This window comes from Histomonas meleagridis (assembly GCF_020186115.1).
Source record: "Histomonas meleagridis strain 2922-C6/04-10x chromosome Unknown contig_9, whole genome shotgun sequence".
Taxonomy (NCBI): Eukaryota; Parabasalia; order Tritrichomonadida; family Dientamoebidae; genus Histomonas; species Histomonas meleagridis.
In genome coordinates this window covers 307,811-328,710 of record NW_027150923.1, presented here as the reverse complement: position 1 = coordinate 328,710, position 20,900 = coordinate 307,811, and the positions used below count along the sequence as shown (strand labels likewise).

Genomic DNA, 20,900 nt, shown 5'->3' with positions numbered 1-20,900 from the left:
CAGAGGTGTTGGTAAATCGCGATTTAATAAGTAGAGTAAAACAAAATAAATTACAATGGCAAGAACCAGAAATAACCACAGGTTCATTTTATTAACCGTAGAAAATAAACAATTGAAAATTTTCTTATGTGACAAATTATTTCAACGCTGCATAACAGTTCACATATTTGTTCTTGAAGCATGTGCTGTATGCATTTTTAAAAGAAATGAATTAATCCAGCTAATGAAGTGCGTTAGACTCTAAATTGTAAAAATTTGCATTAATCAAATTATGTAAAATTTTAAAAAACAATAAGAAAAAAAAGATGAATTGGGATGGATTTTTTAAACGAGAATCTTCAAGAATTCTTCAGCGCATTTACGTGCTCTCTTATTTAATGTGACTTTCATATCAGAGATTTCCTTGTCAACGTCCTGAAGGAATGTGATGATGAAGTCGATTAATTTTGATAAAATCATTTGTTCAGTATGAATGTTTGTGATCAAAAATGAGATATCATATCCTTCAATTGGTTTACGACGAAGGATACGGAACTGATCAGCACGTTGACAAAGGAACCTCATAAACATCTTTGTTAAAAGAGTGTCAACATCATCAAGTTGCTTAATCTTGACGGAAACACGAACGCTATTAATAGATGTCTCAATATACACACATTCGATTTCAGATCTTGAAATCATTATTGGATGTCCGATAACTTCGCGAGAGGTCTTTGTTTGTGTTTCGATTTCTGGCTTGTTGTGACGTTCAACATCTTGAGATGCAAAGTTCCTGAGACATAATGCTGATTGAAGTGAACGACGAATTGCGTTCAAATAAGGCTGAAGAGGGCTTTGAGCCATTTGGACAAGTTAACTAAAACAAAACAGAGCTCATTCAAATTTCACTTTGTAATTTTTTTTTCCTGAATTAGGTGATGTTATGTAAACAATTCAATATACAAAAGTACGTTGAATAAATTGAATTTGTTTTGATCGTTTTAAAATTGGAGAAAATCTTAATCAAAACAGAATGAAATTCAAATGGGATGTAATTGATTGGAAACAGGAGCTCGGGCCTATCCAATCTTTTCCTGTTTTGGTTGAGGGGAATTCCATCATTTTCTCATTTAGAAATTATAATTCAAAGAAATCAATATTTGGCTTAACAGTCATGTTAGAAAATCCTCCTCTAGAACCATTTTCCATAAAAATAAGTTTTGATATTATTTTGGGGTCAAAAGTAATCAACAAAAAATTGGTTGAAAAAACAATAAAATTTTATTCATGTTTAACATCAGACACTATTTACCCACCTAACATTCTTCTAAATAATCTAAATGAAAACAATGGTACACTTAGTTTTTTAATTTCAATTTCTGATATTGATTACAATATCGATAATCGTTCTCAACAAATATCTCAACCATTTGAATTCCAAAGTTCAATGCCTGAAGAAACAAGTAAACCAAAAGAGCAGTGCTCTAATAAGATTGATTTTGATGATGAAGATGTTAAAATTAATTCCAAAACAAAAATTGATGAAGAAAGCGAAAACAAAATCTCAAGAAATGAATTCACTTCAAATGTCAATAAGGTCAAAGAAGAAAACCAAATTAAGCCAAAATCCGACTTTATTAATAATGAAAATGCAAAAAAGTTTACTTTATATTTCGAAAGTGGAATTTCATTAAATGTTCAACAACGAAAAGTTGGTTTTATTAACGAAACGAATTCTCTTAACATTACAATACAACAAAATGTATATAACGAAATCTCGGAACTCATTTCCATTCCAATTAAACAATTTCGTGTTTGGGAACTATCAACAGATTTAACCATTTTAAACTATTTACCATTAAAAAAGCCGCTTAAAGAAATTCAAACGCAAAATCTATTTCTACAAGAAAAGAGTTCAGATGAGAAATTAGAAGTCAAACCTGATAACGTTATAATTTTCATTAAGTTTTATTCGCATTATCTTGATTACTCTCCAATGCTTTATATTGGCTCCAAAATTGTTAATATCAATGATACACTTCAAACGTTAAATTCTTTTATAACGAAACAATTAAATATTTCGAGACATAAACTTTTTATATATCTTGAAAAGAATTACTACGCGCATATGTTATTTGATTTTTATTCGTTTAAAGAAAATGACATTAAAAACGGATCAATTATAATATATCAAACATTTGATCAAATTAAATTATCGAAAGAAATTATTTCTAAATATCATAAACGTCATGAAAATAAAGAAACAATTTCAAGTTATATCGATTATATGGAAACTTCAGATCCATTTGATATTAATCGATATTTGTTTAGTTTAGCAAATATTATACGTGTTGAACTTATAGATTATAATGATTTAAGTAAATCATTTGGTAAAATTGAGTTTTATAAAGATATATCATTAAATGAACTTATTAAATTTATTATATTTACATTTGATATAAATATTTTAAAGAATGAAAAAATATATTTATTTAATAAAAATGAAGAAAATAATTATCCGCAATTGAAACCTTTGCAAAAAATTCCACAAAATTTAGAAAAAACTAAAACACTTTTCATATTAAAATCTTTTATTTCAAATATAAATAATTATAATACTATAAACATTGACTTTTCTAATGATTCAGTTAATTTCACTAAACATTTTTGCTTTTTCTGTAATGAAAATGATAAAATTAAAGATATTGTTAAATATATTCCAGGATATCCGAATAAAATGGAATTTTTTTTACAATCTGGAAATGTGATTTATCAGGAATTAAATGAAAATGATTTCCTCAATAAACATTTGAATAAAATTATTCGAATTAATATCGTGAAAGTCGATTTTGAATATTTCGCTCCGATTCAAGTTTTGCATCTCGACAAAATGAAAAACGTTTTTGGTTTTCCTTTTGTTTTTTATGCATTTGAAAATGAAAAAATTTTCGAGACTAAAAAGCGAATTCAGAAACTTTTGCATTATTCAAATGAAGAAATGCAAAGCATCGAATTGCTAATAAAAAAAGGGAAGAAAATATATAAAACATATGACAATAATAAAATTTCACAAGTTATATCGAGTAAGAATTTCATTTCAATAAGTGAATTTTTACTAATATATCACAAAGAATCAAAATGATTCAAAAAAAAAAATGTTTGTTTTTGTTTTAAAAGTAAAATTTTTTTCTATTTTTTATTTTTGATTATGTTAAAAAAAATTGTTCTTTAACATGAATATACTTTTTACGTTATTAAATAAAAGGTTTATTCATCATATTCATCAGACACCTGAACTTCACTTTGTATTTGATCCATTATTTCTTTCGTTTCATCTATTGGTGAAATTTGAGTTTTCATTGTTTTCCGTTTTAAAGCATCTCGAAAGAATTTTACAATTTTATTTTCTTCAATGAAATTTCCTTCACCTTTAACTATATCATTTGTCATTTTCATTTGAAATTCAAGTAATTTGTTTATTGGATTATATAAATTTTCGGTATTTTTTATGATTAATTCGTATTCACTTAATCTTCCAATGACTGATTTTGGTTTTGGTTTCTTCATAATTTGTCGTAATAAATTTTTATCTAACATTTCTGCATCATATTTAGGAGCTCCAACTCTTTCAAACCCCGTTAGAATATGATAAACATTATCAAGTAAATTTTTATCTTTTGCATTAGCCCCATCAATGCTCACTGAAGTTAAACAACAATTTTTAGAAATCATGGAATTAAAAGCAAAAAGTCCTTCATCACCCATACCAGAGCGTTCAATGATTAATGTTTTAAGTGAGTTTTCATTATTAGTTAACTTTTGAAAGAATGGTATAACATAATGTTTTAATTGTACATCTGATTTGCTCGAAATTTCTAATCCGGTTAACTTAAATTCTATAATAAATTGAGCAAGAAGATTTAAGCATTTAGGAATTTGTTCTTTAAAACATCTCGAAATATTTAAATATTTTAAGTTTGTTTGTTTCTTTAAGAACTTTAATAAAATTGAAAGATGATCGAAATTTAATTCATTTCCAGAAATATTTATTTCTGCTAAAATTGGAAACATTGCTTCAATGCTAAAAATTTTATAAAAGTCATCAATAGATGTTGAATATGACATATCAGAAATGTTTAAAGATAATAAGCGATTTCTCTTTTTTGTAAATAAACATGAAAATAATGAAGATATTGCAGATATATTAACTTGTGATCTACTTAAATCAAGATAACAAATGTTATCAAATAAAGTTAAATCAGATGATATTTTATCAAAAAGTCTTCCTTTCGAAATAAAAAGTTGATCTATCTTTAAATTCCTTGTAAAAAAAGAAGAAAATATTTCTGATGTATCAATTGATGATTGTGAAATAGAAAATGATTTCAAACTATAAACAGAAAGAAACTTTACAAATTCATTTACATTCATTGCATCCCCAGAACCATCATCAAATTTTAAGCTTAGAAGAGATATAAAACATGGAAAACAATCAATGATTCTTTTAATAATATTAATTTCTTCTAATGAAAAAGAACATCTTGAAAAGGTTAAAATTTTGATTTTTCCATCAAATCTAAAAAAACCATTTAAAATGCCAATTACAAAATTTGTATTACAATTCCTAAATTGAATTTCAATAAGTTTCGATGAGACATTTCCATTAAAATGAAATTTTGATGCAGGTGGATCTTTATAATTTTCAAAACTTAAATGTGTTAAATGCGTCGAATTATCGAGAATGTAACTTAAAAAATCATTTAATTTTATGTTTAAAAAACTATCTAAAACTAAAAGCTTTAAATTTTTATCCCATGACATAGCTTCAGCAACAACTTTAGTAGCAACATCAAAATTATTACCTCTTGATAATTTTAATGGTAAATTTGTTTTCTTTTCCCAATCAGTTATGAATTGGAAAGAAAGAAATTTAAATTTTATATGATATCGATGAAGTAATGCCATTATCCTATACTGTAATAAAGAATTTGGTCTTTGTTTAAATTCTATTGTTTTTAATAAATCAAAATTATCTGTTTCGATCTTTAATATGTTTTTATTTTCTGGTAATTCATAAAATAATATATGATAGAGATACATTATTTGATTTATTAATTTTGGAGCATCCATAACATTAAACTTTATTACGTTGAATGTGAATTCTAGTGTTAAATCATCTGGTTGAAAATAACTAATTTTTGTTAAATCAAAAATTGAAAATTCTTCAATGTTTTCAATTATTTTTGCTGATTTTGATTTGACAAGATATAATGAAGCAATGGTTAAAATCAAAAATTTTGTGTCCTGTTTCCCATTTAAATATATTTTTGGAATTTCAGCAATATATAAAACTGTTTCTTTCTCTTCCCATACAACTTCTGATATTAATTTTTCTGATCTTATCCCTGGAATATGATTAATTAAACTTAATTCATTCATTCAAATTTAATTTTTACGAAAGCAAATCATTTTTCTATGTGATTTTTTATGATTTATGTTGTAATGAATGAAATACGTTAAAAAGTGAAATATGCAAGAAGCACTCGAAAAACTAATTTTTGCAATCGAACAAAATGGAAATATCGAAGAATGTATCGAGGTAGTGGCTTCAAATTTTGAATTTTTTATTGAAAATGAAATTATATTAACATTTCCAGATGAATTAATTTTTGGAATTTTGTCAAACGAAAAAATCAAATATCCTTCTACTAAGATTACTACTGATTTTTTCCTTAAGCTATTTAAAAGAGGGGAAAACACAATCAAATATTTAATTAACTTGATTCCATATGATGCACTATCAAAAAAATCATGCATTGCAATTTCAGAAGAGTTAGAAAGAAATGGATTTCATAGCGATGCGAGGCAGCTTAAACAAATATCAAATTTATATGATCAAATAGAAGGAATTGAACTAGAAATAACTTCCATCCAGGAACAACATTCTTTAGCTTCTGAGCAAGCCAAAAAGTCGGCGCAAGTCTTGGAGAAAATGACAGAGTTATCTCAAAAAACATCTAAATCCTTAAATGAAACATTAACCGAATTATCAAAAAAAGAGCAAATTCTAAGTGAGAAACAGGAACAACTTCAGTTAGTAAAAAGTAAAAAGCGAAAAATTAATAAATGAAATGTTATTCGGAAATGTCTCAACAAAACATAATAAATGTTTTCATAAGAAAGTTTTACTCCTCGGCTTGGAAAAAATTGCTCCAGTGATTACTGAATCATAATAAGAAAATTGTGTATCTACATGCGTATATTTTTCATTAATCATAGAAAGTATTCTTGTATTTGTTATAAAAAATGTTTTAGTAATTGTATTTGTAAGTGAAAATGAATTCATAAATCCTGTAGAATGTATCAATGTTATCAAATTGGAGCGAGGGAATGAATGTGAAAATGTATTTCATTGTGTGGCAGAGATAGTTGGCCATGGAGAACATCATCACGTGTAGTTCCTTTGTCTGCTGTCAATGTACCAAATGTTTCATAATCATGTGCATGCAATGTCATGGCAAATTGTACATGAATTTTGTCGAAAACGGATGGTCCGAAATATGGTTCTCTTTCACAATAAAAAATAAATACATTCAAGTTTTGGTCAATAAAAAATGCATTTTTTATCGCCAATTGTGGTAACAGAAGATGGAATTATAATGTTTATTAATGAAGTACAATAAGAAAATGCATATTTTCCAATTATTATAACTGTAGAAAATAATTCACATAATTGAAAAGCATTATTACCAATCAACATATAATATGGAATTCCATTCATTGAATGCTGATGAAGGAAGGAATTATAATACACGTTATATAATCTTTAATTTAAATTAAAGATTCCAGAAGTATCAATATTGTTTGGAATTTATAAAAAAGATTTAATTGATTCTTTAACTTCCGTTTCGAATGACATATATAATATCGAATTCTTCTATGTTTTTTGAGATTAATTCTGACAGCTAAAGATGCGTAGCGAAATAAAAGTAAATAGCTATATTTAAGTAAGGAATTATAGCCAAGCATCGATAATTCCATACTTGAACGCAATTTTAATGAACAGTTTTCACACCAGCAAAACACCCGCACGTATGTCTCTTTAAGCATATTACAAAAACGGAACACTAACTTCGATAAATATTTCAAGAATTCGCGATGTGAAATGTAGAGAAATTCCATTTTCTTCAGGAAACAGACTTAAATATTTGTTTAACACTTTGAAAACGGTGATGAATCAAACGTTTCGATAAATTGCTCTATGTTGATAAACCTCTGAGAATTACTTTTGACAAAAAAATTCATTTAAAAATTACTGGATTAAAATGACAAAGAAATGTCGGTTTATTTTTGGAAAAAATGGAAACTCAATTCGATTTTGGAAATATTAACAAGAACAACTTATGCCCAGATGCGTGCGTTCTAATGGAAATCATTGAGCGTTTTGTTCCGGTATTCCAACAAAATATAAATCTTTATTGCGATATTAAAAAGCAAATGGTTGATAAATTTTTAAATAAGCCTACTTTATCAATAGGAGAATCACTTTGTTTTGAATATTTTCGGAAAAAAGAGGAAAAACCAATCCCAAAAAATCCTGATTTAAAATTGCAATTAGTAAAAATTGCGAAGCAACTTAAGCAACTTAACAGGCAAACAGTTGAAACCAAAAAACAAAGAGAACTGACTGTTGAACAATTAAATAAAGAAATATCTGATTTACAGGAAAGGATATCCAGTTACGAAGGCATTATTTCTAATCTAAAAGAGCACCATAATTCATCATTATCATCTAGGAAATCATGCAGTAAAATAGAACATGAAAATTCAGCATCTTTTTCTCAAATTAATTCTCTTTCCAACATGTTTACCATAGAAACTCCTCAAAAGGCATTGTCAAACCCAAGGCCTTTGCTCAGAAAAACAAATGATAAATTTAAAAACCCAAAAATAACTTCTTTTGAATCACTCAAGTAACTTGCAACTCAGTCACAATCAAATATCTTATTCTATTTTAAAAATTTAAGTTCCTGCTCATCGTTTATTTCCTATAATCACATAGAATATTTTGCAAAAAAATGTAAATAAAACATCGAATCTTAGTTTCATTCTGCTAGTTTTCATATTTTAACTTTTTTGAAATAAAAAAACTCCTCTATCCAAACACATATACATGGTGATTTCAGATGTTTTTATTGACCAGAAGCTTTCTTCTTTGCAAATAAAGTCGCTAATTCTTTGGCCACTGCTGCCTGTAATGCCATTCCATCTTGATTTGACATCAATTCGATAATTTGTCTCATTTTTGAAATGTAAATTGCTTCAATATAATCTCTAAAGTGAGCAGAATTTGATTCTACAAGTTCTCCAACATTTACAATATGATCATTATCATTTTTCCAAGGCCTTTCAACAATTTTCCTATCTGCTGTGCTTCCCCCAATAGTTAGTGGTTTAGATAATCCGATATCAATTGATACATTCATTAATACAGATGATGTTAAAGTATATTTTGCAACTTTTGGGTTTGTTTCATCAATTTCAATAACATCACTACAATCAATTACTCCTTTGATTGAGTTGCCAGTTCTTATCTTTGTGTTAATGTTATTTTTAATAAAAACACCAAGTCCGAAAACTTTAGTTTCTATTTCCCAAAGATAAACTGAACATATGCCACCATGAAAATAAAGGTGCCGATATGCATTAAATGCATAATTCGCTTTGATTTCGATGCGACGTAATCGTTCAGGTATCATTTGTCCATCTCGAAGCGTTGGGTAATATTTATTTGAAAGAGGTGAGCGATGACTATCAAGATCACGATTGAACTCACAAGCAACAAATAAACCACCAACAGCTGTGTCTTCTTTAATTTTCATGGGGATATCAACTGTACTTAAAAGTGTTTCTGATAATCTTGGGCAAAGTCGAATTAAATCATATAGTCGTGGCTCAATATCACTTGGCTTAACACGACGAAGAAGGTCGTATGCAGGTTCCTCAGACATTATGCTAAATAAAGACGATACTATTCGAAAAAACCAAAAAATAATAATAATAAAAAATCAGAGAACGTTAATTTGTTTTTTGAGGAACCAAAATGTGGAAAGAAGAACAAAATCATTACGTAAGAGCACCAACTCCATCAGCTTTTGATAAGATGGTAGAAAAATATGAAGATGTTGATTCAGTAATGTTTGAATCTATTTCGTTACCAAATATTAAAAATGAAAAAAAAGAAAAACATGTTGTTTTAGCAAAATTGGATCTACCAGTTCAAGAGGAAGTATTTTCAGATGATTTTATTGATGATGAAAATGATGAAGAAGAATCTTTACATGAAGATCAAATTAAACTAGAGGAAGAAGTTAAAAGAAAATCAATATCTGAAAGGAACAAAACATTAGAGGAATATAAAGAAGAGTTACACCAACTTGAAATTGAAGGAAACAAAAAATCAGAATTACTCAGGAGAAAAGACCGTCAAATACTTCAACTTCAACGAGAACTCGCAGAAGCTGAAGCAAGAAAACATGGGAAAGCAATGAAAATTCAACAGCCACGTGAATCTGTTGCCTTTTATCGAGATTTGTTTGAAAAAACATTACTCAAGTTTGAAAACCTTAAAAAATCACTTAAAGAAGATGGAAAACTCCGAATGGTTTCTGCAAAGACAGCTCGTGTGTACACTCCGAGAATTAATTCTAATCCATCCATTCATTAATTTTTTATATGATGACAAATCACCATATTCTCAAAAAAAATCACATACTTACCTGTTTTATTTGCATTTGCTTCATTAAGTAATAAATATATAAAGCATTTAATTGACCCAAAAAATCCTAAATAACAATTAGCTTAATTTTTTCTTTGTTCGTAAATAAATATCTTTCATAAAATGAATTTATTTCTTAGATTAAAATCAAAATTTGTTTTTGAGAATATTTTTGAAGAAAGTTTTTCTATTTCTCCATTTTGAATCATTTAGTAATTTTATTTTGATTAATTCCTTCGAATATATTCCGATTTAATGTAAAATACCTTTTGGAAAAAAAGTGTAAATTTCTAGGAAAAATTTCCTATTTCACAAAATAATAAGTTTGTATTTTCATAACGAAATATGCAAACAACTAATTCACCACGTTTCTAAAAGAACACGGAGATGAACGTCTATAAACCAAAAAGTGTTTTACAAAATTGAATTGAATTTGAAAAATGAATTAATAATTTTTATAGATATTGAAATTACATCCGTTAAGGCCAGTTCATTAAGAAATAATTATTGTCTGATTTAGTTGAACAATAAAGAAAATAAAATGATTTTTTGAAGAAAAAAAGTTTGAATTGAGTTTCCAATAATGTTTTTTTTATCGTCAAATACAAAAAGTTAAATGTTAAACCGTTGTTCAATTGACTCCGATGACTGAAATGTGGCGATGGGCAAAAGAAAAAATTAGGTCTACATCATATGTCTTATCAGGAAGGACTGAAAATGAAAAACTTGTTCTTGAAGCCACGAATGATGAAAAATGGGGTCCATCAAATTCTCAAATGCAAGAAATTGCTCAACTAACATTTAACTACAGTGCGTGTGATGAAGTCAAAAAAGTAATTTGGGAACGCCTCAGCGATCCAGATATCAGACATGTTCAAAAAACACTAATTCTTTTAGAATATCTTTTAAGAAATGGTCATACATCATTCCGCAATGAAACAAAATCTATGTCAGGCCTCCTTCAGTCTCTATCATATTCACAAAAATATAGTGTTGGTGAAGAAGCACAATTAGAAGCTGTTGTTCGCCAAAAAGCTAAAAATATTTTAACAATGGCAAATGACAACGAAATGTATGAAGCTGAGCGAGCGAAAGCCAACAAGCTTAAATCTAAAGTTACTGCCTTTGGAAATGATGGCGGATATAACTATAATTATTCAAATTACAGAACCTCAAATTACTCAGATGACTATAAGAACTATAACAGCACAGCAATGTCTGCACCCAAAGCGCCACAAAATAATAATGATGAGTATGACTACGAATATGACGATGAAGAACCAGTACAAAATCAAAAACAGAACCCCCAGCCACAGCCAGTCAACAAAACATCAAACCAAACCAGATCAAATAATTCGTCATTCTTGCCACCTCCGCCAGGAGGTCCAGTGAAACATTCTAAAGCACCTATGGTTAAACAAGAGCCATTCGATCCATTTGGAAATTCAAATAATGGTCAGTCATTTGATCCATTTTCTGATTTTTCAAATAATCAATCAATACAGAATAACGTGAAAAGTGATCCACTCCTCGACATATTTGGCCCCTCGAATCCTTCACCTGCTCAAAACAGTCAACCAAAATCAAATAATAATCAATTTGATGATCTTCTAAACTTTTCGACTCCTCAACAACAACCACAAAATCAACAAGTAAACTTGTTGGATGATTTTATTAGCCCATCAGCACCTCCACAACCTTCACAACAACCCAATAAAACAAATATGCTTTCTGAGTTCTCTGATATTGTCGACTTGGACAATTTGGGAATGAACCAGAAGGCATATGGAAGAGCACAGACAACTAGAGGAAGTGGAACAGCATTGGGAAGTCACTTATAAACAGTTATTTTCTGACATTATTATTAGTTCACAAAAAAAATTGTCAGAAAACTTCGGTAATAAATTTCGTTTTTAATTTTTTTTTTTGGATAATTATCCAATTGTTCAAGCTTCTACCTTAGACAAGAGAAATTCTTAACAAATCAAAGAAATGTATGCTTATGAATTATAACATTTAAGTTTATAGTTTAAAAAAATCATCAGAAATTTATAAAAAATTGAAAGCTCTGAATTAAAATATAGTGATTCTTTTCAAGAAATTTATTGTTTTAAAAGTTCATCTTTTAGATTTCTGATTCGACTCAAATGAAAACAATGTATGAGGTTAAACGCAATTTTGGTTGTAAAATTTACAAAATTTTTCCAAAAATCTAACGGTTTTGATCGATTAGGAACATGAGTCAAATTTGTCAAAATGACAAAACGAATTAGACAACATTTTCAAAATTCAAACAAACAACAAATTGTTTTAATGTTTCTTTTTGTGCTTTGTTTCAAGTTACTTTTTGATGATGTAAAATTAGATCGTGCTGCTGAAGTTAAGAATGAACTCGAAAAATTTTGCGAGAAATTTGGTCCAGAAAAGAAAGTATGCCTAGATTCATACAAAAATTTTGAACCAGAAGGCAATATCGGACCTTCAAATTGTAAGTGCAAGAAATCTGCTTGTCAGCAAGCATGCGATTTCATTGCTATGCTATATAAAGAAGAACCCTGGGGTATTGATCGAAAATAACTCGTTAAACAACTCTCTGTATATTTTTGTTATGGTAAGAAATTACATCAAATTCGAGTGAAACTCCGGAAACATATGTTGATTGAGTACTCAATCTTGTTTTGTTCAAAAAAAATGTATATATTCAGATAGAATTATTAAATATTTTTAAGTCAAGAGGAATAATTTTTTATAGAAATACCATAAAATTGGTTAATTAATTGATGTTTGAAACAATTGACTTCATTAATAAAAACACATCTTGTTTGTAAAGACAAACACAGGTACACATTTAGCAGCTATGTTAATATAACTTAAAAAATGAATATTTTCCAAGAAATTTAATTTTTTCAAGGTTATTTTTTTTTCTTTGCGGTTAGATAATCAAATTTATATTCAAAATTTTAATTTAAAAAGTAAAGCATTAAAATATTGTGTATAACCTCCGCAGTTGTGAACAACGGCAGATTGCTCTGATGTTGCTTCTTTTTGCTCTTTTGAACGTATATTTCAAGGAATACAATATACTCGTAGTCAAGAAGTTCAACAAAAACTCAAAAGCTATTGTGAAAAAAGATATAGGTCGAAAGAACATCAAAGAATTTGTCGAAATGCATTCGATGATTTTCAGTTGACCAAAATTGGAACAAGCTGTGATTGTGAAAATTCTCAATGTCAAATTGCATGCAATTTTCTTGCTGAATTATATTGGGAAGAGCCATGGGATCTTGATGATAATTGAATTAAATTATTTATCAAGTAACCTTTTTAGCGCAACTTGGAATTAAAAAACATTTCTAGTTACTATTTTTTATGATTCTTTAAAAAAAAATAAATTTTCAAATTTTTTGGTGATTCTTCAGAAACAAGTAAAATCCTTTACTTAAAGGAAAATAATGCACGGAACTTGAATTAAAAAATGATTGTTCAATATCCTTGATGATACTATATATTATATGACGCACATGCTAAAAAATTAAAAATTAATATTATTTTAACAAAATTATTGTTTCATGCATAAAACAAAAAACTCTGATATAAGTCATTGTTGAAATCGAATCTTTATCTTTTTGAAAATTTTAAATATTAAAGGATATCCTTTAATGATATATCATTATTTAAAGCAATATGAAATAGTTCAATGATTTTTACAGTGGAAATATGTTGTTGAGAATTAAAATACTAAACGAAATTTAAATAAATTATATGTGATAATAAATTTTATCTTTCTCTTATTTGTAATATCATTCTTCTTTTTATTTCATTCCTTCAAAATATTGAACTTAAGTTCCTAAATATGTCTTTTTATTTTACACGTGTTATTACAAATTGGTTTTTTATAATAATAGAGTAGATGATATGTATTTTGAAAATTGTCCCAAAAGTATTATTTTATCTTATTGAAAAAAATGGTTTATAGTACTATTTTCGATTGAATATTTTGCATACAATTATTATCTTATCTTATTAAATTCTTTAATAAAATGAATTCGTTTTTTAAATGAATGAAATTTTTTACGAAACAAGAATCTAAATTTTATTCATCACTTTTATATATGGATTCTCAACAAGAACCAGCTCGTATTTTAGTTACTGGTGCAGCAGGACAAATAGGATATATTTTATCTCATTGGATTGCTTCAGGTGAACTCTATGGAGAACGAAACATTATTTTACATTTATTCGAAATTCCAGCAGCACAAAAGAGACTTGAAGGTTTAGTTATGGAACTTAATGATTGTGCTTTTCCTTATCTTTCTGGAATCGTAGCAACAACAGATCCAGAAGAAGCATTTACTGATATTGATTGTGCATTCCTTGTTGCCAGTGTTCCATTAAAGCCAGGACAAGTAAGAGCAGATATGCTTATAGCAAATGCACCGATTTTTATGAATATTGGTATTTGGTTATCAAAATTCGCAAAGCAAACATGTAAAGTTTTAGTTATAGGAAATCCCGATAACACAAATGCATTCGTATCTTCATTTTGCTGTGAAAATCTTAAAAAAGAAAACTTTACTTCATTATCATTACTTGACCATAATAGAGCAATATCTGAAATTGCTAATAAAATCGGAGTTGATAAAAACCAAGTCCGTGGTGTAATTGTTTGGGGTAATCATGGTGAAACAATGGTTCCTGATATTACTCATGCAACAGTAGAAACGAATGGAAATAATATTCCAATTGTTGATTTCGTTGAAGATAAATACTTAAAGGAAGAATTCATTGAAAAGATACGTCATAGAGCTTGGGATGTTCTTGAATGTAGAGGAATGACTTCTGCAGCTTCTCCTTCAAAATCTGCTATACAGCATATGAAAGCTTGGTTATTTGGAACAAAGCCTGGTGAAATATTATCTATTGGCGTCATTGTACCTGAAGACAGGCCTTATGGTTTGGAACCAGGAATTGTGTATTCATTGCCATGCACAATCGATAAAAATGGAAAAGTTCATATTGTAAGAGATCTTTCAATTCAAGATTGGCTTCAAGAAAAGCTTAAGGACACTGAAAAGGATCTCATTAAAGAAAGAGATGTTGCTTTGGATTGGCTTCAGAAGTCAAATCATTAAGATGAAAATAACTTAATTCACTAAACTCAATGAAAAAAAATTATTTAAAAAAATGTGTTGTTCTCTTCTAAAACACTTAACAATTTTTAATATTTTGATCTTTGAAACAAAAAATAAATATCAAGATAAAGGATTTTTATTTGTATATTTGTTTTATTTTATTATCTCACTTCAGTAACTCTGTAACATTTAACAATTTGCGAACCAACTCTGATTCTTTTTTTACGTGATGCTATTATTGCTGCTTCTACTTGATCGTCATCTTCAAACCTTACAAAATAATCTGTGCTATAGTCTGGCTTTGGATATTTATCTTCATGCCATTCAACAACAAAGCCATAAATCATAAGCATTGACGGAATTGTCTTTTTAGAGGTAAATGGCTTACTTAATTTCATTCGCATAAGGAACCAATTTTGTAATGGAATTACATCTTTATCTTTTGGAAGAATAATCATAGGGAAAATATTCTTTAAAGAATATTTGTTTGCTAATGAAGAGCGATTTCTTTCATCTAGTTCTCGATAAAGTTCTCGAAGACGTTTTGCTGAAGGTCGAATTTTTACTGCTTCAGCACACATTATTAACTTGTCACTTTTACATTAAGAAACGTTAAGAAAAATAAACGTCTTCAAATGAATGTCGAGAAAGATTGTAGATCAAAATCAAGAGTTTCTACAAAGAGTTACACAAGAAAACCAAAAATTAAAAGAAATTTATGAAAAGTTAAAACAACAATTTATTGAAGCTCAATCTTTATTAGCAAATTGTAGGGATGATATAATAAAATCACTTGAACCTCAATTACAAAAAATACTTGACAAGCATGCAAAAGAAATCCAAGATCTTAAATCAGATCATAATATACATATTGAAAATGAAAATGAAAAATTTAATACAAAATCTCAAGATCTTAAATCAGAAAATGAACGGGAAATCAATAAAATAAATGAAGAATGTGATAGAGAGATAAAAGCCATGAAGGAAACAGCACTTGAAAAAGAACAAAAAATGAAAAATGATCTTTCACTTCAACTCTCAAAAGTTCCACAAGAAATAGAATTGGTTAAGCAACAAATGAAACAAAAACTTGAAACAGAACGACTTCAATGGCAATCCATTCGAATTGAAAATCTTCGTTCTGAATTTCAACAAAAAACAAAAAACGAAATCACGCGCCTTGAAAACAAACACAAGTTCATAATAAAAGAAGTCACGAAAAAACTTTCATTAGATGCAAATGAAGAAATTACATCACTTCAAGATCAACTTCAAAACACAAACGACCGAAACCGTAAAGAAGAGAATTCATTATCCACTGAAATTGAATCAATTAAACGACAATTGCATCTCTACAAAACACAAAAAGAGTTAAACGATAAGGAAAAAAAGTCACTTCAAAATAAACTTCAGAAATGCGAATGCAACAAATTAAAGCTACAAATTGAAGAACTTCAACAAAAATTATCATCAAAACAAAACGAAAAAGAAAACGAAACGAAAGCATTCAAAGAAAACGAAGAGAAACACAAAAAAGAAATCGATTGTAAAACGATTGAGTTACAAAATGTCACCAAACAAAACGAATTACTCAATGCAAACATCACAAGACTCAAAGCGCAAATCGAAGAAATGCGAAATGAAAACAAAAACGAAATCGAAACGTTAAAAACTGAACATCAGAAAACGATGGAACAAATTGCCCACAGAGTAAAGAAAACCATTGAATCCAAAGACGATAGAATCCAACGTTTATATCAAAACATTTCAACAATCAAATGATGAAAGTTCTATTTTTTACTTTTCCATTTTTTCAAACAAACATTGTAATCGTTTTGTATTATTTTATTTGGTATTTTGTCTAATATGTAATTAATTTGTCTATTCAAAGATAATAATATAAATTCATCGAAAACATTTTCATTAATTAATAAAACGAATTCGTTCATTAACATTTTCAAGATTCGTTCTTTATAATTTATATCATTTGATAACAGAAATGTAATATTTTCTAGTAAAAGTATTATAACTTTTCTTTCTTTTTCATTATAATTTGATAATTTTATTTGATTCAAAAACAATTGTTCAAATACAAATATTAACATATCATTTGATAAATATATTACGCAAATTAATATATTAATAATTGCTTCTAAATTATTTCGGATGTTTTGGATTAAGTTCTTTATGAATAATTTGTTTTGTTGCCAAAATTTAATAATTGGATTTATGAATTTCTTTTGTATCCAATTTTTGTCTTTAGATTTATCTTCTTCGTTATATATATCAGTAAATGTCTTTAATATCATAAGTTCATTTGTTATATTTTTGTTAATTCTTTTAGTTGATGTTATAAGTAATGAATTATTAACTTTAAGTTCCATAAATATATTCGAAGTTTTCGGATATATTTTTAATAATTTGATTGTAATTTTAGTATAATAATTCTTTCGAATGTTTTTATGATTTTTAATTTGCCAAATTGCATTAGCTATTAAATGATATGTGTTTTTGTTGAATAAATTGATAATAAATAAATAAAAATCATTCGATTTGTGACATTTATCTTTTAGACAATATAATATAATTCGGTTAAATAGTTCCGATTGAATTAATTCGAATGAATATTCTTTGGGTAAGAAATTAATGATCAAATAAATAATATAAACATTTAATTCATTATCTAAATTAATATTATTAAACGCTGATAGAAATTTCGTAATGGAAATCTGTGAAAAAAATATTTTATTATAATTTTTACTTGTGTAAATTAATTCAACTAAATATTTTATCGATAAATTTTCTTTTAATAACATATTTAAATATGAATAAAGTAATTCTATAAATTGTTGTGAATATTTAAGTAACTTTTTTGCTAATTTATTATCTTTTTTTATAATTTTTTTCATTAATTTAAATATTGATATTGTTTGAATGGGATTTTTCGGTTTGATCTTAAAAAGTTTATGAAGTAAAATTCTCAAAAAGTTACTCAACGATACATTTGTATTATTTACGTTTAACAATTTTCGTGTAATTTCATTTAAGTTTAAATCATTTGATAATAATAAATTTGGAATCCAAAAGTCTTGAAAATCTAAAATTAAATGTATAAAGTCAATATTTTGTTGAATATTTAAGTTCTGTATGAATTTAACACAATAATTTGTTGATTTTGATCTTAAAAATGAAAACATCCAAGACAAATAATTCGAACAATCTTCATCATTTGGGTTAATTAATATCGAAAAGTTACGTGAAATTAATTCGACTGAGAATTTTGTTGAATTATTACTTAAGTAATGGAAATAAAATATTGATAATTCTGGAAATTCGATGATAAATATATTTAATAAATGTAAGAATTCCATCGAATGATAATTTGATTGTAACCAATGATCAATGAATTCGAACGAGAATATAATTTCTTTATATTTAACTTTGCAATTTGATTTATACAAAATATTATTTAAAACTTGAAATATATTTTTCAAGTTAATTTGTTGATATAAATTATTAACTTGATGTTTCCGTACATAATTTGGTATAATGTTATTTAAGAAATTGAATATTAATGATAATAAATTATCGATATTTAATGAGTTATATAAATAATTTAATGATATAAAGAATTCGTCAAAGTTTTTCCAATATTTAATACTATTAAATGTTAATATAAATTCAAATAATTTTTGGTTTTCTTTTGGATCATTTAAAATTTGGATTGCTCTTGTTAATATATTGGAATAATTTTCACGTATAAATTTATTGGAATTCTTTAATAACATTGGCTTACAACAATTCTTAAAATTATTTATAATAAAATTTGAATTTTCTTCATTTAAAAGTAATTGTAACTTATTGAAAAACTTCGATATCATTTCATTATTTTGTGAGTTATTTAAACATTTATATATAAATGTAAATAAAAACGGAAAATTATTTTTCGATATATTATATATGAAATTGGAATATGAATTACTTGTTATAACTTGTTTTTGTAAAATTTTTTGTATTTCTTTGGATAATATTTCCATAATTTGTTCATTAATTTTATAATTAGTTTTAGTTTTATGTTTAATTTTCTTATAAAATAATATATAAGCAGTCGATGAATTAGTTTCAATGATTGTCGAAATGTTTTTGTTTTCATTAAATTTACATTTTTCGACTTTAATATCATTAAAACAATACCAATCATTATTAATTTTAACATATGAATAATAATGTCCTTCAAATGCAGTACCATTATGGATAATAATACCTATTAATTCATATTGTATTGATTTATTGTTGATCATTAATTTCGATATATTTAATTCATTCGGATAATAAAATTTCGAATCTATTTTCCGACGTTGATCACTTTTAAAGTCATAAATAAAACGTTTTAATTGTATTATAATGATTTTCGGTGCTTTTAATATTTGATGATATCTTAACACATCAATTTTACCTATTTCTTCTGAGTTATAATCATTATGGAAATCTGGTATTAAAAAATTATTAAATGAATCATTAATATTATTATGATTTAAGATTTCGATTGGAAATGTTATAAATTTTTCTTCATTATACTTAATGAAATTATTATTATTTAATCCAATGATTTTATGTAAGAAAATACCTTTAAATATATTCGTAGAATTTGGTATTTTTTCTTCGATTTTATCAAGCAATAATTGAAGAAATTCAACAGCATCTTGTTGTTCATTAGGATTAATGGTTTCTCCATCCCAACCTTTCCATAAAGAAAAGAATTTTTTGGTATCAACATATTTAGTAGGATAAAACATTAATCGTAAAAATAATAATTGTAATTCATATATCCATGTATCTTTTTTTGTATTTATTGATAATATATAATCGCGAAATTCTTTAATATGTATAAATTGTTGTAATACTGAATTAGCATAACATGTTGAACCTAAATTCTTTAAACCTTTATATTGTTTTATAGGATTTGATAAAAAAGAATTTGTTTCTTCATTAGTTTTATATTTTATAGTTTCATGAATTCGATTTAATGTTTCATATATGATTTGAGTATTTTGTTCATTTCTCATAAGTTTTACTAAAAGTTCATAAAAATTATCATTTAAATTATAATATTTAATTGGATTAAATGCGATTAAACTTAATAATATCTTTAATAATTCAGTTGTATTAATGTTTTCTAAGTTTATTTTTAATAGAATTGTGATAATTCCATTTATAAATTCTTCATAAGGTTTAACATTTAAAAATTGTTCATATAAATCATTCGATGTTTTAAATTGTGATATTAAATAATTAAATATTTTATGATATAGTTCAGTATCTTCTTTCGATATATTTTCTTTTAATAAATTAAAATATTCGGAACAATATTCATGATCAGAAAATGGTAATATTCGTATTAATATTTCTTTTTTCTCTTTTCGTAAATTGATCATTTTTAATATATATTTTCTCATTTTAGGATTCGAATGAAATATTAACTTTTTCATTAGTTCGATTTCATTTGATATATTTGGTATAATGAAATAATTCTTTTTTATGATATAATGCATTATAACTAAGAAGTCTTCAATTATTTGTTCATTATTATTATTATTAATTTCTTCATTCATTATATTTATTACTTTAATTAAATCTTCTTCTAAAAAATTATTAAAGAAATTATATTTATTATGTATTAACGTTGTAATAATTTTTAATATAATTCGATGTTTTTGATATAATTTTGTTTCGAATATAAGTTTTCGTAAATATATATTAATACCTTCTTTTATAAACGTATATACCCAATTCGTTTGTATTAATTTTCCAATGATATTTAATCGATAAATTAATAAATATTTATTGGATATATCAAAGATATCATTCCAATTTATATTATTTTTCATTAAATTTTCTTTTTCTGTTTCATTTGTAGGTATTAAATTTAATATTTTTAATGAAATTTTCGATAATTTTTTATCTGGATTGTTAGAAATCAAATTTATTAATTTTTGGGAATGTTCTTGAGC

At 26.2% G+C, this 20,900-nt stretch overlaps 6 protein-coding genes across 6 annotated transcripts; 3 read left to right on the top strand and 3 right to left on the bottom strand.

Moving 5' to 3' along the window:
- Positions 1-324: 324 nt before the first annotated feature.
- On the bottom strand, positions 325-843 carry GO595_009320 (Actin-related protein 2/3 complex subunit 4; the record flags this gene model as incomplete). Its single annotated transcript, XM_067922993.1, has 1 exon — positions 325-843. The coding sequence occupies one exon, from the start codon at positions 841-843 to the stop codon at positions 325-327; it is 519 nt and encodes a 172-aa protein (XP_067770322.1).
- Positions 844-8,171: 7,328 nt separating this feature from the next.
- On the bottom strand, positions 8,172-8,990 carry GO595_009319 (F-actin-capping protein subunit beta; the record flags this gene model as incomplete). Its single annotated transcript, XM_067922992.1, has 1 exon — positions 8,172-8,990. The coding sequence occupies one exon, from the start codon at positions 8,988-8,990 to the stop codon at positions 8,172-8,174; it is 819 nt and encodes a 272-aa protein (XP_067770321.1).
- Positions 8,991-9,082: 92 nt separating this feature from the next.
- On the top strand, positions 9,083-9,706 carry GO595_009318 (uncharacterized protein; the record flags this gene model as incomplete). The annotated part of the gene is made up of 1 exon (XM_067922991.1): positions 9,083-9,706. One exon carries the CDS (start codon positions 9,083-9,085, stop codon positions 9,704-9,706), a length of 624 nt encoding a protein of 207 aa, XP_067770320.1.
- Positions 9,707-10,401: 695 nt separating this feature from the next.
- GO595_009317 (ENTH domain containing protein) lies at positions 10,402-11,598 on the top strand (the record flags this gene model as incomplete). The annotated part of the gene is made up of 1 exon (XM_067922989.1): positions 10,402-11,598. One exon carries the CDS (start codon positions 10,402-10,404, stop codon positions 11,596-11,598), a length of 1,197 nt encoding a protein of 398 aa, XP_067770319.1.
- Positions 11,599-13,869: 2,271 nt separating this feature from the next.
- Positions 13,870-14,889, top strand: GO595_009316 (L-lactate dehydrogenase; the record flags this gene model as incomplete). Its single annotated transcript, XM_067922988.1, has 1 exon — positions 13,870-14,889. One exon carries the CDS (start codon positions 13,870-13,872, stop codon positions 14,887-14,889), a length of 1,020 nt encoding a protein of 339 aa, XP_067770318.1.
- A 161-nt stretch (positions 14,890-15,050) lies between these two features.
- On the bottom strand, positions 15,051-15,470 carry GO595_009315 (uncharacterized protein; the record flags this gene model as incomplete). The annotated part of the gene is made up of 1 exon (XM_067922987.1): positions 15,051-15,470. The coding sequence occupies one exon, from the start codon at positions 15,468-15,470 to the stop codon at positions 15,051-15,053; it is 420 nt and encodes a 139-aa protein (XP_067770317.1).
- Positions 15,471-20,900: the final 5,430 nt, after the last annotated feature.